General features: G+C 50.1%; 2 protein-coding genes across 2 annotated transcripts in view; both read right to left on the bottom strand.

Annotated features, from left to right (window-relative positions):
- Sh3rf3 (SH3 domain containing ring finger 3) overlaps positions 1-17,456 on the bottom strand; it is a 174,117-nt gene that overhangs the window by 17,681 nt on the left and 138,980 nt on the right. Inside the window, exons 6-7 of the mRNA XM_023717374.1 lie at positions 12,702-12,872; positions 10,489-10,724 (exon numbers count right to left, since the gene is read on the bottom strand). Of these exons, the coding sequence (XP_023573142.1) occupies positions 10,489-10,724; positions 12,702-12,872 (407 nt within the window). The remainder of the gene's footprint in view (positions 1-10,488; positions 10,725-12,701; positions 12,873-17,456) is intronic.
- Positions 1,135-3,816, bottom strand: LOC111817248 (E3 ubiquitin-protein ligase RNF6-like). Its single transcript, XM_023717493.1, is given in 3 exon segments — positions 1,135-1,785; positions 1,787-2,015; positions 2,018-3,816. Coding segments are annotated over 3 exon segments (2,013 nt in total). The 5' UTR covers positions 3,720-3,816; the 3' UTR covers positions 1,135-1,703.

The raw sequence follows: 17,456 nt of genomic DNA, 5'->3' as shown, positions 1-17,456 counted from the left end.
TATGAGGCATATTTATCTGTGGTTTTATTTTCTTGATATTTCTAGTATTACAATGCTAGATATATAGAAAAAGAAAGTACTCTCTCTTCTCAATTTTCTAAGCTTCCACAGAATCACTGTACTTTCTTCCCTAATAATCATACATAAATCAACAAAATCATTTGAGACTGGGATCTTTGTGGAACCTTTAAAAATAATTTTCTTTAATAGATATGGGTTATTTGAATTTTTCTTCTTGGGCAAGTCTAGTGATTCGTCTTTCTAGAAATATTCTAATATATCCATTTCATGTAACTTGTTAAATTTGCTTGTGTGGACATTTTAAGCATGCCCGACTTGCCCGTAGAATCTAGAGCAGGTACCTGCTGCTGCTGCTTGTAACACTGGCAGACCTTCTCCCTTTTAGGGTCTGTCTGCTAAAGGTTCATTACTGACCTCAAAGAGCCGCCTTTGGTCCCTGGCTTTCTTTCTCTACTTCCTTCAATGTCCCATTGCTCTTTTTATTCTGGTTTCTTCAAGTATAAGCCGATGCCACTCACCTGACACTTTTCCTTGTCTTTTGACTACAGATAGTCATTTATACAGAGGACTGCGCTCATGACACTCCATGAATTTTGATAAGTTGTATCTTCATTTCATGCAGCTTGAAATGCCTCCTGGTATTTTTATTTCTTCAGTGTTCCATGCATTATTCTTTTGTTTTTTTTTTTGTTTTAGTATTTATTGATAGAAACAGATGCCCAGTGCATACCCTTTGTGCAGACACACTCCACATTCCCCTCAGGATTTCTGTCCTGGAGTCATTTGGCCTCCAAGTGAACCCAATGCACCATCCATGCACCCAACTCTCCACAGACTCCCCCTAGACCCCTACAAACTAAATTTGAGAAACCATGCACACTGTACACCCTACTCAACCCCAAAAAATTTTTGCACATTTCAAGAAAAAAGCTCAACCCAATCTGTACATTCCAATCTTCCCACACTCCACCTCTGAACAAAGAAACACTTGTCCAGTACCATACATTGCCTGCCCACAAGTCAGACTGTCAAAGACGCTTCAACAAACTATCTCTACCTCAAAATCACAACTCAATCCACTTCCAGAGATGAGTCCATCAATATCAAACATTATGTCATATACAGTATTAGCCCAAAAGCTTAAATAAGAATCATATTTATAGTTTTTAGACAAGATATTTTAACCTTAAAATTATATATCTATATATACACCTAATGTATGTTGCATATTAAATTATCATTTCAGGCAACTTAAATATACATAGTAAACATTCAGCCCAAACATTCTTTGAAAGGCTTAGACATTAATGGCTAGACATAGTACTAAGCTTATGAAACTTAAAAACTCAAATAAGTCTTCTGTAATAATATGAAAAGAGGAAGATTTTTAAGTCATTGAATTGTGCAGATACAAAAGTGCTTAGCATGACAAAATTACCAAAATAGAAACATTTTAAAGATTATATGGTTCTAGCAATATTAACTATTCTGTACTTCTGGACAATTTAACATTTTTATTTTAAATTTATATAAATTCTACTCTTGACAAGTTAAAAAAGCACACAAAAATAGTTCAAACTATAATCTTATTCTTCATCCTGGTTAGCTCATTACAACTCAATGAAAGAATGTTTACACACTCAGATCTATTAAAATACAATATTTGAATAGATCCCTTTATTTCACCCATTGTTTGCTCTACTGGAATCGAAAACAGGCTGCCGACAGACTGGACAAGTGCAATTCTCTGACAGCCATCGGTCAGTGAATGTGAAATTCGTGCATGCAGGGTAACTGCCTGAGCTTGTTTCCAGTTACACAGCCACTGATACAAACACTACAAATTTTATTTAGTTCATTGTCAATGCTGCTATGCTCATAGTTCCGGGTAGAAGGATTGTCAATCTGCTCTTTGGTTAAACCATGTATTTGATCATCGTCACTTTCGTTTAATAAAAAGAAGCGAGCAAGGCGAAGAATAGGTAGTGTTCCGGTTCTACCAAACTGTTTGAGTTTCGCAGCTGCCTGCGACTTCTATTGGCACCGCTTCTGTGCTGAGGCCGAGTGGACTCATTTTCACCTGGCATTTCAGTGCTATCTCTTTGGGCTCGCCTGTGTTGAGAGGAACTTTCACTTCGCTGGCTGCTGTCATCAGCTGTACCTAAACTATTCAGTTCTGGCAAATGCTGACCATTTCTCTGAATCTCTGACTCTGATTCTGCCTCCATTAGAGAACTCAGCTCTCCAAACCCAGTCACAATCTGCCTAAAAATTGACCGAAGAGCCGTTGAGGATGGCTCAACAACCTCATTCTCAGAAATCCTACGAAGAGGCACTGTTATGGTACTGACCTAGGCTCGAATGCCTGACCGCTCTAAACGAGAAATGGTTCTGCGAAATCCCCCACTATCGCTTTCAACAGTGACTGTGTTTTCTGCCAGCCCTGCTCTGGATCGGGTCCCACTTGCAATACTATCCTGATCTCTATTTTCTCCAGGACGAATCCTTCTTACTTGAAGGTTCAGTGTAATTGTTGGATGCCGTGAAACAGCAGGTGAGGATCTGTTGGACTCCTCCCCTTCTTCTACTGTTATTCTTGACACAAGTCTTGAATTAGAGAACTGGGAATATGTAGTGCCTCTTTGTTCTCTATCTGGATCCAAAAAGACCTGAGTTATACCTCTTCTCCTCACAGACCTACCAGTTTGCCGTGAAGGTCTACTTTCCCTTTGGGAATTATAAACAGTACCACTCTGTCTCTGAATTGGTGAGCAGCTTCAGCTACTGAAAGTAGACTGCAATCTTATTGGCTCTAATCTTTGGTTTGTATTCCTCACTGTAACATTACTTCTAGCCCCGTTTTCCCAAATATGTGCTGCTCCAAATCGCTGTCCTTTCCTTTGCCTGAGTTCACTACCACCTGATTGACTACTAAAGTTACTGTGTGAAGCGCTACTTCTGGGAGCACCAACCGTTCTCCCAGTTCTACTCCTTAACCTTCCCAGTGGAGAGTGCGATCCATCCACTGAATTCTGCCTCCTCGACCCAAGCCTAGTCCTTGGAGCGTTGGAACTACCACCACTGAAATTCACTGAGGTTTGGCTTCTTGTTCTCCGAGCCACACGACTAGTTGATCTTTGTTGCCTACTTCTCATATGATCTCTAATAATATCTGGATGTGAAGTGCCCATCTCATCTTCCCCACGAATTTCAAATCCTCTATTCTCTTGATTTATGTGGATTTCCAGACTAAACCGAAACTCTCCACTGGTTGGGTTTGTTCGACTCACAGCTCTCCAAGTTTGGTTCCCATTTTGTCCACTTCGAGTGGCATTGCTAGTAAGACGAAAGGTGTGCAGCCCTTCTAGCAAAGAATCTTCACTTGAACTTTCTCTAGGGACTTCCAAGTCTCTGTTATTTGTCCCATTTCTCAAGTCAGGCTGAGATGCTAGCTGCTCCTTCACTCCATCTAACCACTGCTGCAGTTCTTGTGATGTTATTTCTCCAGGGGTGCCTAAAAGATTGTGGTCTCTCATTAGCCGATAATCTTCATCACTGAGTTCATTAATAAACTGATAATAGGCTTCTTCTCTAAGGAGGCGTTCTTGCTGCCTTCTTCTCCCACTTTCACGATCATTACGGTCTTGAGATGAGGGTTCTTCACCATCATTACCTAACCTAGGTCTAGACTGATTCATACTGAGGCTCCTGCCTTCCTTATTTTTCTTTCAACATGCTTTTGACATATGGAATGGTGCCCGTCCTTCAGTTGTTTGTGCCTTTTTTGAGAGCTGCCCATCTAGAATACCCCCATACAATTAGGTCAAGAAAATCTCCCGCAAGGATTTTCTTGGACGGCAAATTCAGGCCTAGCCTCCGACGCTGTCATTGCTACTGGGATTATGCCTCTCGCTGTCTGAAAGGCCTGCCTTCCTTTTACACTCCCATTCAGATGCAGCCAGGGTTAGGGGCTTCAGTTTACCTCTCAACCTTCACTTTCTGGCTACTTCCTCCAACCCCCCACCCTGGGCCAGCCACGGGTTCTTTCCACCGCAGGCGAAGGAAGCTCCAGCTGCTAGACAATTCTCCACTACGATAAACAAATGGGACTAGGGACCCAACCAATCTCTTCAATCCCATGCATTATTCTGATGTTTACAAATATTTGAAAATGTCAAATGCATATTTGTAATTATTTTTAATACTGGTTTCTAACTCAACTCCACTGTGGTGAGGAATTCTTATGGTTTGTTGTCCTCCAAAATCTCATGCAGTTATGTGGTGTACTTCTAGAGGTTGTGATTAATTCATGATCCAGTGCTGGGATTAAGGATGTGAGTGCTGTTAGGATTATGCATGTGAATGCTATGCCCGGCCTGGGGCAAACAGCCTAACTCAACATATAGGAGAGAGGCTTGCTCTCTGCCTCTGCTGCCATTGCTGCTGCTTCTACTTGCCTTTGCTCTAGCTGTTTGTCTTCTGCCACCATGAGCTGCTGCCCTCTGCCATATGGCAGTCTGCTTTGGAGCCAGCTGGGTATGGACTGAAACCTCCACAAACTGTGAGCTAAAGAAACCCTTCCTTTGGGGCCGGGGAGATGGCTCAGCAGAATAAGTGCCTCCCTGGCAAGCACAAAGGCTTGAGTTCAATCCCCGGTTCTGCCAAAAAAATAAACCTTTCCTTCCTTAATTTTGGGTGTCAGGTATTTGTCCCAGAAAGAAGCGAAAAGTAACTGAGACAGGAATGTAGTTTGTGTGACTTAAATCTTCTTATATGTATTGAGATTTAAATATTATAGCCCAGAACTGTACTATGTGCATTTAAAAGGAACACATATTTTGATGTTGTTGGAGGGAACATTCATTCCCTAAATGTCAATTAATTTAAGTTGGTCATAGTGTTACTTTATATTTTTACCAATTTTCTGTCTACTTGCACTGTCAGCTATTGACAGAAATGCTGAATTCTCTGGTTGCACTTATGAATTTGCTTACTTTTCCCCACAGCTTCCACTGTAATCGCTTATACATTCTGAACTTTCTCATTTGGTGCCTAAATATTGCAGGCTGTTACTACAGGTTGTTATAATTAACTGACCCCTTACCATTTATGAAATTGCCTTTTTAATCATCCCTAATAATATTCTTATAAATTCTACTCTGTTCAGTATTACTCATAACATAGCCATTTTTATGTTAACACAATTTAGGCCCATTATGGGCAAGTTCCCTACCTGCAAGTGCTGTGTTTGGTTTAGCCCTGAAAGCCTGTCCCAAAATGTCATGCATTCTGAGATGGGGCTTTTGGAAAGCGACTGCATCATGGGATGCTCAACTCAAGTGAATTAATCCCCCGATGAGTGCATGGCTGACTATGCTGCTAGGAGGCAGCTCCTCGCTGGAAGTGGGTCACCAGGGACGGGAAGTCCCCTGGGAGGTACACTCCTGTCACCAGCTCCTTGCTCCTCCATGCTTCTGGCTGCCGTGGGGCGGGCAGATCTCCTTCGCTATGTTCTTCCGCCAGGCTGTTCCTGCCGTGGGGCCAGCTGGTCATGGCCTGAGCCCGTTGTGAGCCGCATAAACCTTTTCCATTAGGGTTGTGCATCGGTGAATGGGAAAGACCTGCTCGGATCAGCTACAGTCGGTTCAAAGCTCCCAACCCAGTGCCTGTGCTGCTGTCACACTCATGCTCACACGTGTCCAGAGCCGCGGACTACCTAAGTTGCCTGAACTAAGGTGGCTCCCCGCTGTGGCCAACAGGGTGACACCGCCTTAGGTCTCAGCCCTCAGAGCAGCTAGGAGGGCGCCAGGGGTCGGGGGAGCTGCTCTGGGCCTAGGACCGGCTAGACAGGCCTGAATCCCGGCTCAGAACCTGATGGAGCACGACCTAGGCCAGGCAGTGGCCTGCTGAAGCTTGTTCTCTCTACTGTAGAACAAACTGAATGAAGACAAGATCAGAGTCTATGTGAGGCGCATGCACACACCATCTAGCTAGAAACATTCACTCAGCCTTCAAGGTGACTACACAGAATGCAAGGCCGCGAATGACAGAGATGCATTTCCTGTCTTTAACCTGTTTGCGCTTTTAAAGTATTAAAATGTTTCTTGTTCACAGCGTATAGCTTTTGTTTATTTATCTGCTTTTCAGTATCTGGCCATCTAACCATAATTCTATTTGGGGTTATTTAGACCCTTAAATTTAATGCAATTATTTGTATGGTTAGGTGAAGCCTCTACCCTTCAGTGTATTTTCTCTTTGACCCATATGCCTAGTGTTCTCTTTCCTCTCTTTTTACCCTTTATTTTGGATTGACTGAATTTTTACCCTTCCATCTGGCCTCCTTTGTTAGCTTGTTTGGCATGACTGTTTTCACTGCTAGTGCTTGTGTATCTCTCTGCTGGCCGCCTTAGCAGCAAGTCCATGACATCCCATGTAGTATTAAGAGTCCTGTGATGGTGCAACCCGTCTCCGGTCCCTTGCCCCAGCTCTGTGTTACGCCATGGTACATTTTACTCTCGTGTAAGTCTTGGGTCCCAATCTGGACTGGTTTGACTTTTGTTTAAACAGCTATTTCTTAATATTTTAAATAATAAGGGATATCACACATGTATTTATTAGTCACTATTTTTAGTGTTCTTTGTCTCTGTGGCTGGGTCTTCTTTCCATGTGATGTCAGCTCCCTTCTGGAAGAAGCTTCCTGTATCTCATAGTGTGGGTCAGTTGATGATGCAGTCTTCTAGCTTTGTTGTGTCTGAATAATTACTTAGTCTTTTTCTTGAAAGATATTTTTGTGTTTGCCTGGGCAGCACATACACTAAGATTGGAATGATATACAGAAAGGTATTTTTGCTACGAGTCCTAGATGGACAGACACATTTCTTCCAACTAATTTTGAGTCTCTCTGCTGCCTTCTCACCTGAAGTGCTCCTGACAAGAACACAACTTCAACCTTTGTCTGTTTTTTACTTCACATCGAGTTTTCCAGATTCTCTTAATCACAGATTTTGAAGAATTGAATTTTGACTTGTCTTAGTGTAACTGTCTCCATTTGCTAGTAGCGTAATGTTCCTCAAGTTTAGGACAATTCGAGTCTTTATTCCTTCACATCATTCTTATGCCCCTTCTCTCTCCTTCACCTTGGAGACCCCAGTGATACATATTTGAAGCCACCTAGAGTTTCCTATTGTTCACTGATGCTTGGTACATTTTTAAAAGCCCTCCTTAATCTCTGCTTCGATTTTTGTATGTTCTACTGCTTTAGCTTCAAGTTCGTTCGCTCACTTTTCTTCAGCAATGTCTCTGTCACTAAATCCAGTCAGTATATTGTTTAGCTCACACACTGCAGTTTTATTTTAGAAGTGTGATCTGGATCTTTTTAGGATCTCTAATTTAACCTTCTGAATACGTATATTCCTTGTTTAGCAATTACTTTGTGGTCCGACGCCTGGTGTAGACAACCTGATGCCAGTTGTCTATACACTGCCTGTTGTTCGGCTCTTCAAGGTGGGAGGGTAAACACTGTCACATCATTTCAGCTTGGCCACAGGCCACGGTCCTTGGCACGGTCTAGCAGGGCCTCAGGGATCTGCGATCTGCCCTCCCAGGTCTCCTAGGCCTCACCCCATCTCCAAGTGCACTAGCCTCTGTGTTGTGAGGGTTGGACTTGCCGTGGTCCTGCCCAGAGCGACTTGTGCCCCACTTATCGCCTGCAGGACTGTTACTTCCTCCCTGGACAGCTCCTTGCACATCTATTTCAATCCCATCAAACCCAGAAAGACTGCCAGCATGGAATCAGTGACCCTGCTGGTTCCTCTGCCCTCACTTGGCCTGGACGGTCCCGTTTCCTCTAGGATTCTGGGCATCGTCGTCTCTTCCTGAATGCTCCCACACACGTTCCCACCTCACCCAGTGCCTTCTGGGATCTGACTGGATCCCTCTCCTATTTGCTTAAACCTGGCAATGGCTCTATCCCAGTGCTTTGCACATGGCAGCAGGAGGTTGTGTGCTGTCCTTTCCTCTAACTAGGGCAGAAATGCACTCTATCTGTTCCTCTGTACTTTCAGGTCTTCCCAGAGTTCCTTGCTCATATTCAGCTTTTTTTGTTGATAAATAAATGGCCGTGTGAGGCTCTTGTCTCTGCTGAGGGCTGATGGGAGTCATTATGGAGCACAGGGTATGCTGCCCTTGGAGAAGGAGTGGCGTTAGTCAAGCAGAACAAATCATAGCGGATGCTGTGGGTGATGCAATTAAGCCTTTGTCAAAGTGCCTGCTTTGGGCATGAGGCGAGATCACTGTTGGAACGCCTCCCAGCTGTGGGGCTGGGGTCCACTGAAATGGTCCATTACTGCAGGGAACAATCCATTACTTGTTCTGTCAACAATGTTTTTCCACTCCCTAAATGTAGAATGAAGTGGGAAATGCTGTGGGAACTCAGGGCATTTTAATTTACTGACGTGTCTCAGTTGGAGCCATTCTGTAACCTGGCTGTGACAGCAATGTGGCTGGATGCAGGAGGGGACTATTTAACCATCCTGCACCTCACTCTTGCAGTGTAAAATTAACCAATGGAAGGGAATACTAGCTATGCCACTATGGTTACCATGGCAACAGGCCAGGGACACCACACAATGTGGTGCTGCCCCAGCCCTGCCAATTCCTTTGGCTCCTGCTTGCTCATGCATAGAGGGAGAAATGTCTGGGAGGGCTCAGTGTTCTTTCTCAACTGAGAGATTTTCTAGCTGGCTTGGCATGATGAGGCCACAAAGCTGGAAGGGATGCTGCCCGGCTGTGCACCCCTGTGAGGAGCTGCACTGCCGCCTTGCCAGGGCCCAGGGCCTGAACAGATGCAGTGCACCTGGTAGAAAGGCAGGCTCACGTCCAGGAGGACCTTGTCCTGGGCCCTGTGTGGTATGTGCCCTGGTAGGCTTCTGACGAGTACAGGAGCTAAACTGGGGGCCATGGGTCACAAGCCTAGCACACAGGCTTGAAAGGAACACAGGAACCCAGAGATCAATGCAAAGCAATGTGTTGGGGTTGGGGTCCAGGGTCTGGGATTGGACGACATTGCTGCAGAGAGCATGAAAGCACAGGTGGTGCACATGGCTGATTTAAAAAGAAAAGACATATGCACGAGATTAGTGCCCACCCATGGGATCTGGTTGGTAGGGCTGGTGTTGGGGTGTTTGAGCAGATGCCTGGAGGCATCCTCAGTGGCAGCTGAGCACCACCTGAGGTCTACCCTGATCAAAGGTGAGTGTCAGACACCAGGAACTTGCCTCCATTTTGCTGCCCCTGAAAAGGCTGTTTTCACAACTTGCTCACACAGAAAGTAACCTCCTTCCTCACCTACAGGGCAGCTAGCAGCAGGGTTGCCTGCTACCATGGGAGGCCTGGGTCCTGATGCGTGAGGTGAAGCTGGCGCAGTGAGGTTGCCCCCATCACCGGAGCCCACTGACCAGCACCCATGGTGCCTCGCCAGCCCTGTGTCTGAGCTCAGCTGTTACCTTCCCACCAGCAGACTCCTCCAGTGTTTGCCAGGATGCATGCCATTGCCCCTCTCCAGTTAACCCATCCCAGTACTGGACTCTGATGTGGTGCCCAGGCTCCATGCCCACCTCTGCACTGCGCACCTCTGCACTACCTGCCTCAGTCAGAGCCACTGATCCTAAGCTGCTTAGTGTCCTGTCCTGCTGACCCTTATTAGCTTGGCCCAAGGATATATATATATCCTTGTGAACTTATGGGGCTGGGGAGATGGCTCAGTAGAATAAGTGCTTCCCTGGCAAATGCGAGGGCCTGAGTTCAATCCCCAGTTCCACAAAAAAAAAAAAAAAAAATCAAGTCTGCACAGCTGAGGGATTGATAATGTTGCTGTAAGTGAGCATCTTCCTTCCAGGTACACGCGCTCCTGAAGGGACCTTTACCTGTGGTGACCCAGTCTTCTTAGATGCTGCCTTGTAGGGTCCTGAAAGTCCCTAAGTGGGGACCTCCATGCAGCCCTGTTGCCTTCTCTGAACATGCCACGCTATCCTTACTAGGTGCCACGCTATCCTTACTAGCTCTTAAGGTTCCCTTGTGCCGTACCAGTAAAACTTATGAATTCCCTAGCTGATTTCTGCTGCCAGGATAGACACACAATGTGAGCTTTCCAGAGATCAGCAGATTAAGATTATGATGTCAGAATCAACCTGTCCCATGGTGGCTTGCTCAGCACCTGGACACAGGTGCAGTGGCCTCCCCTGGGAGGGGCATCCTATGATGTGTGTCCCTCACATTAGTGTCCCAAGGGCCTGCCCATTAGCTCAGTTGTTCAAGTGCCTGCATAAGCAAAGCAGTCAGGCTCAGGAAGCTGTAGTTCAATCCCCAAATCCTCAATCCATAAAGGCATCCTGAGCCAGCCAGGAAAAAAAAAAAAAATACACCTTACATTAGCGTCCCAGCCCCAGGTCCCAACATCCACATCCATACCTGCAGAGTGAGCTCCCCGTGTTTGGCCAGTGGTTGGTTGGGTTGTATGGCGGGGACAGCTGCCTGCCGTAGGGGAACCAGCCGGAAGTGGGGCTTGGGCCTGTGGTGTGGTGAGGGGCAGGGCCGGCCTGCTCAGGCTTCCGCCTCCAGGGTGCATAGTAGTGGCCATGCCCTTGGCCAGAGGAGACCCGCTGAGCACACTACTCCGGGGTGGCCCAGCCGCTCCTCCAGGAGCCCTGAGGAAGCAAACAGAGTCTTGTCAGGGGACACCCAGATGAATGAGGGTCACTGTCCCTTCTGGGCCCCGAAAGATGAGGGAAAAGGCCCAGAAAATTCTAACCAATGCCTAACAGTACTCCAGGTGAGTGGAGTGCATGCTTTACAAACCGGGGCTGCACCTTCAGGAAGCAGCCAGGGAGTCCCAAGGGGCCAGGCAACCCCACTCAGTATCTAGTACCAGAGCACAGCCTCCACAACAGCCAATGCAATGGATGGCCCGTCACGTCCCATGGGGTGGGGGTGGGTAACAGACAGCACGGCTGCTAACTGAGGGTGCCAAGGAGCTTGCTGTTGGACACCAGAAAGAAGTGCTTCTTACCCCAAGGCTCCCAGGGGAGGCCACCGGCAACGGAGGGCCACAGTCACGTGGGGCCTTTCTAACTCCTGTGTGCATCCACATCTGCCCACAGCTGGCCCCTGGGACAGGGGCAGGGCAGAGTCCAGGGGCTGGAAGCACTGGTTACTGAGATGCCTGTCTTCTGCTGAGCTGGAGCCTCTTGCCCTGGTCCCTCCAGGACATCTCTCTCATAGACACTGGAGGGGCACAGGAGCAGCCAGGCTCTGACCGCCCCACCCTCCACTGTTACCATGGGACTGGGATCCACCTAGGAGGGGCCAAGAGTGTCCAGGGTGGTTTTGCCCACAGTTGTGGGAGAAGAGTCAGCCTAGGACCTGGGACCAGTAGTGTGCCTCTGCAGCTTGGGGTTGGCCAGCATACCCTCCAGCCTACAAGGCAGGCCCTGGGGGCACAGGAGGAAATCCTTGGGATGGCTCAAGCCAAACTCACAGATTTCCTTTATTGATTCAACTTGCATTCACTGTGTACCTGGTACATGTATACAGCAGGTACGGAATCCAGGGGCAATGCTGCATGGAGAGGAACCATGACCTGCTCTCAACAATAGCCTGCTGGGGAACCACGGAATGGGTGGGGGCCAGGGCAGGCTTCCCCCACAGTGGCCTAGACAGCTCACAGACCAAGGGAGACAGAGGGGTGTCTTGGACTTCTCGGTGAGGCGGAGAGAGCCTCTGAGCAGAACCTCTCCCACAAAGCCTCCCTTGCTCCTGCAAACCCAGCACCCTGCAGGAGGCACCAACAACGAATCATGCAATCTACTCTGGGGTCCTAACCTAATCCACCTCTGCACTTTCCGAAACCACCATGATAGCAAGAACACATCTGCAGTCCTATAAAGCCCAGCATCACTGCATACCTGCATAGTCCTCCTCCCAGGACAAATGAGCCCCGGGCTGGATCCTCAGGTCCCCAGCATGCCCTAAGAGGGGACACAGGCTGAGCCCCAGGGCTGCCATGGGCAAGACTGACCCTCTACTTGGCAGGAAATCTGGCACTTCAGCAAACTTGTAAAATTACCCTTTCTGACTTATAAACACTGTATAACACAGAAAGGAACAAAAGAAAAAACTTAAGTTGCTGACAATGCTTCTGCTCAGAGCTCTATCCTGTCTTTTTACAGGTGTGCTTTTACATACAGCAGGATCACATGTGAAGGTGCATGCACCAGCGTACATGCTATGTACAGACACGAACACTGTGCCCATGCTGACATCCACGCTAAGGCGGCACACCCACTGCAAATGTACGTATGTGCCCAAGGAGCGTAGCACACACATGCCACACTCACCTGCGTGTGTACATGCACACACACGAGCACATGGGCTGCACAATGCATTGCTTGCCCTTCATGTGCTGTGCAGAGTGAACACACAAGCACACATTCACACTTGTAGCTGGGCTCTTTGATGACCTCCTGTCCCACCAAGGCTGGCTCCTTGTTGGTCAGTGCCCTGCTGGGGGCCAGGCAGACCTCGCTCAAGGGGGGCTACCTGCAGGGAGGGTTTGTTGGCCCAGCCCAGCCCGGCAGGGCCTCCTGCAGTTTCCAAAGCACCGGGGGACAGGCAGCAGCCTTCACCTGGAGACAGGAGTCACGTAGTTCCCGGGGAACACCCCAGAGAGCCCCGTGCGCAGCGAGGCGCCCTTGAACCAGCCGTCCTGGCACTTCTCCAGCACTCGGTACATCTCGCCCTTGCGCAGCTCCAGCTCATCGTTCTTCTGAGGCTTGTAGGCGTAGAGGGCCAGGTACCTGGAGCAGGGACAGGATGAGGGCCAGGTCACCTCGCGCCCGAGGCGTGAGCTGCAGGGCCGGCGCAGGGCACACAGGGTTGGGCCTCTGCCAGTAGAGCCACAGTCCTCCCCCGTGTGTGTGTAGAAGCCCCAACAGAAAGGGCTCTGTGGTGTGGGCCATGTGCTGTGGCTCCAAGGCCCAGGGGTGGATCTGGGGCACCATCTTTGCACTTCACGGCGTTCTGCTTGCGTCATGTGGTCTAGAATCCAATGCTCTGAGCAGGAGAATCTCTTAGAGCAGAATGTGTGTGAGGCCAGAGCCCCAGGCTGTACCCTCCTCCCTGTGACCTGGCCCAGACCACACGCCTGCAGATCTGGGAGGGCCGGGGGCCTTTGCTGCCTCCATCAAGGACGCCTGGCACACATCTCCTGGCCATATCTGGACCGTGACTTTTGCTTTTCTTTTAGGCTGACTCAGTGGAGCAGCCCTGGCTGGGGGTTTAGCCACAGCCCTAAGGGCAAACCCCCTCAGGAACACCCCGAGGTTGTGAGGATAAACTTGTAGACATCAGGGGATGCCTGTTTGGTGGGGTCTCAGCCCCACAAGAAGCAAGAGATGAATTCCAGGAGGGGGGTCTCTAGGGTCTGGTGCCTGGACTGGCTGCTTGGTGGACAAGATAAAACCCTTGGGCCTGTGGGCTTCTGGCTCCTTCAGGACTGGACTCTGGGGCACAGGGGTCCAAGGACTGCATTGCACCCCAACTTTAGGAGGGACCTTGTTAGGAGCAAAACCAGAAATGGGGCCCAGCTCCCTAAGGTCAAACTCAAAGAAGAGGAGTATCTTAAAGACAAGTTTTGTTTTGTGGTGCTGGGCATTCAATATAGGGCCTCACACTTGGCTCCATTACTGAACCACATTCCTATCCTGAGGCATATTTCAGAACAGAATGAGAACCATGTTGATGCTAAATATTCACTGGCCTTAAAATACAATTTGCCACCAATTTTGAACATCCCAACCCCTCAGGTGCTATAAGGTAAGGGCATGTGCCGCCTGGGCTCTTGGCATCCCTTGGGGACATTACACCATCCTTCTTTGTGGAGGAAGGAGTAGTTGGGGCCTGGGAAGGACAAACAAAGCCTTCGGGGAACCATGAGCCTACAGATGCATGGTGTCCCCAGCCTAGACAAAAGAGATCTAGCATGTAACTTTGCCTGTGATGGCAGCCGAGGGCACTGGGAGAAGACAGCAGGTGAAGATGGTGCCCCTTCTAGGCCATGTGCCATGTGGGTCCATGGCACTGGGCTGGGAGCAAGGAGGGAAGGAATTAGGGATGGATACATGAAGGGAGACAGAGGTGATGGAAATGACACCCGCTAGTGCTGCCAGCCACCCTCGGGAAAGTAACTGCAGTGTGACCCTGCTGGAATCACCTAGGTTGTCAGCACACTGCGGTACCTCTACTCAGCTGCAGGGGAACGCCCAGTGCTGGGTGCAGCGTCCACCTCCCCCACATCTGCACAGGAGGGCTGGGGCAGGGCACATCCAGGTGCCTCGCCCAGGGAAGGCTGGCCTGCTCAGGAAGGGGCCCAGTGCCCTAAGTTCTACTCAAGCTGGGACCCGTGAGCTGGCCCACACCTCAGCCCTGCTGTGACCTCCCTGAGAGACCTGCTGAGTGAAGGCCAGGCTTCCAGGGCCACCCTCCCTGCCCTGCAGTGATCTATGTGGCTCCACTCCTTGGAGTCCGCCCACAAGCAGCTGCTCCTTTGGTCCAGACTCGGAGCAGCTCCACCCTTCTGTGGACTCAGTTCACGGCTTGGGGCTCCCCAGCACACCACCCAGCCCACTGTCTCCACCGGGCATGTGTACCTCAGCCCCTTCATGCTGCACACTGTGTGAGGCTGCCTGCTCAGTCCTAGGCACAGGGTAGATTCTCTAGAAACTCGCAGCACGTTAGTTCAGAGCCATGAGCAGGCCTCTGTAAACCTTACCATGCCCACTGCACTCCTTGGTGCCAGCAGTGTCTCCGCTCAGCCAGGAATCTGCCCTGAGTAGAAGAGCAAGTGTGGGCACTGGTGACAAATGCCTGTGGCCATCGGACTCTACTGACAGCTTGTGGCCTGGGAGGAGCCCACGGCCTTCACCACTCTTGTAGGGTTCTTGTTCATTTACTGGACAAGGACTGTGTGTCTTTGTCCTCCCCATCAAATTAAAGATACAGGCTTCAAGCTATTTGGAGACCTTTAGGTCAGAAAAATACTCTGTAAAATAAGCAGGGACTTGGTTCCTAAAAACACAGGCAGGAAATGGGAAGCTAAGACAGTTCTGGCCGAGCATGCTGCCCTGAGAGCCCACTGATCCACTGATTGGGGCGGCCCATGGGTGCAGACACCAGTGCTGTGCCACACACCACTTCCCGAGGCCCAGTCTGTGAGAGCTGTCCTTCAAGTCTGCAGAAGGACTCCTCAGGTTTTGTGACACAGTCAGCCTCCTCAGTAGGATGCCCAGCTCCTCATCAGCAGGAAGCCTGCAGAGTCCTGTTTATCAGCTGCTCTGTGCTGCAGACAGCCCTCAGGCGTTGGAGTTCTGAGCTGGGTTTACCCGTGTTCTGAACAAATCTGAGTCCACCACAGGGCTGCCAAGAGACAGGGGAGGGGAGGTCAGGGCATCCATTGCCACTTGCAAACACAAGACCCCACCTGTATGCCACAGGAATCCCATGGTTCCATGGCTAGGGAAACTGAGGCTGGGAGACTAGGAGTCCATCTGTGCTCCTGCGTATCTGGAGGGGAATCAAGTCTGGGTCTGGAAGCCATCGGTGTGGCCCAGGGACACAGCTGGATATGGGCAGTGTGGGCCCCACGTAGGGGCTGCATGGTCTGAAAGGGACTGATGGGCTTGGCTATCTCATCTTCACTGCAGATGTGTTCTCTTCTCTGTCTGGTCTCTAGGGGTACACTGCTGGGGACCCCTGATGTGAAAAGCCTCCTTCACCCAAAACCCTCTTCATCCACCACCTCTTCTTCCTCTTTCTCTTACTTCTCTCTCCTCTTCCTACTCCACCTTCTCCTCTCCCTACCACTTTCTCCTCCTCCTCTTCCTCCCCTCCTCTGCCCTGCTCCTCCTATGGTCCCTCAGGGGTGGGCCCCCATGTGGGTGAGGCTGTTGGAGGCTCTGCTGGGGAAGCGATGGAGCACCTAGCCTGAGGCCCATGTAGCGTGGGGCACCAGCAAGGATCGTGTCACCTACATGTGCTTCTCCTGAGTCACTCAAGGGCATGTGTCTGTGGGCATCACGGAAGAACCACCTGTGTGCAGGGAATCACACAACCTCTCTACCTGCCTCTGAATCTTGGCAGGCCTTGTCACCTGATGCTTTCCAGCTCCAGTGACAGCCACAGTGGCTTGAATGGATGGCCCCCTGGCACAGGTCACAGGGCCAGCATGGGCCATGCCAGGTGTGTGAGCTGTACATCCTTACTGCAACCTCCACACGTACCTAACGTAGTACCTAGTGAAGAGCAAGCAGACAGCGAGGCAGGCTCAGGGGCTCGGTGAGGCATCCCACTGGCACCCCCTGCACCCATGTGCACCTGAACTGCATGAGCCCAGCCATCCTGCTCGCCTTCTACAGACTGCACGGCTGTTCTTGTGGTGAGCAAGGGCTGCAGCGGTTTCACTCTGGTGCCTCTCCAGGCTCTTGTCTCTTCTAGTGTGGAGGTTTTATCCTGTGCCTCCTGCAGAGACAGCTGTCTCCACTCTGTTCCTGCCAGGGTCACTGGTGCATGGGGACCCTTATTCCAAGCACTGCTGTTCCCTTTAGAAGGGGCTCCCAATAGCTGGGGTAGCAAAAGGTGGACAGAACCCAGGGGCTCCGCTCACACAAGGGTGACTGATGGCAAGAAAGCCAGTCTAGTCTGCACAGGGTCACTGCTGGTCCCAGAGCCAAGCTCAGTGCTCCAAAGCGATATAGTGACGGGCTTGGGCACATGGTTTCCATTGCATCTTCCCGAGGGCAAAGCCCCACCTAGGTGGAAGTGCTCTTCTGAGCTTCAGCTCCCACACACAGCTGTACCAGGAGGGCTGTGCTAGGCGCTTGTCAGCGCTGCAGGGCCCACAGCAGGGAGGCAGCTTGGGGGCTAGCATCTCCCCATGCAGAACACATGGCCTATAGACCTGTGGGCTATAGCACTGGCTATATATCTCCCATTTTTTGCCTGCCTGCTCTAGGCGCTCCTGGGAAATCTGCAGTCTGTGTCTCAGCCCCAGGGACACTGTGGTAGTCCTTGTCACCCTCAGAAGGTCCTCTGATCCATGCCTGACCCTCCCTTTCACTCAGATGAAATCTCAAGCTAAATGGCAGCTGTGCCTGGAGGTGAGGGTTGCAGTGACCTTGTCTTGCAGCAGCAGAGGGCTCGGGGGGGCCAAGAGGTCGCCCCACCCTTCCCACATCAAGAGCCATTCAAGACATGGAGGCAGCAGCAGAGGGCTGGGGGGGGGGCCAAGAGGTCGCCCCACCCTCCCCACGTCAAGAGCCATTCAAGACATGGAGGCAGCAGCAGAGGGCTGGGGGGGGGCCAAGAGGTCGCCCCACCCTCCCCAC

This window comes from Octodon degus, unplaced genomic scaffold, assembly GCF_000260255.1.
Source record: "Octodon degus isolate 3935 unplaced genomic scaffold, OctDeg1.0 scaffold00052, whole genome shotgun sequence".
NCBI lineage: Eukaryota > Metazoa > Chordata > Mammalia > Rodentia > Octodontidae > Octodon > Octodon degus.
The sequence above is the reverse complement of the archived record's forward strand: the minus strand, read 5'-3'. Positions and strand labels throughout refer to the sequence as shown.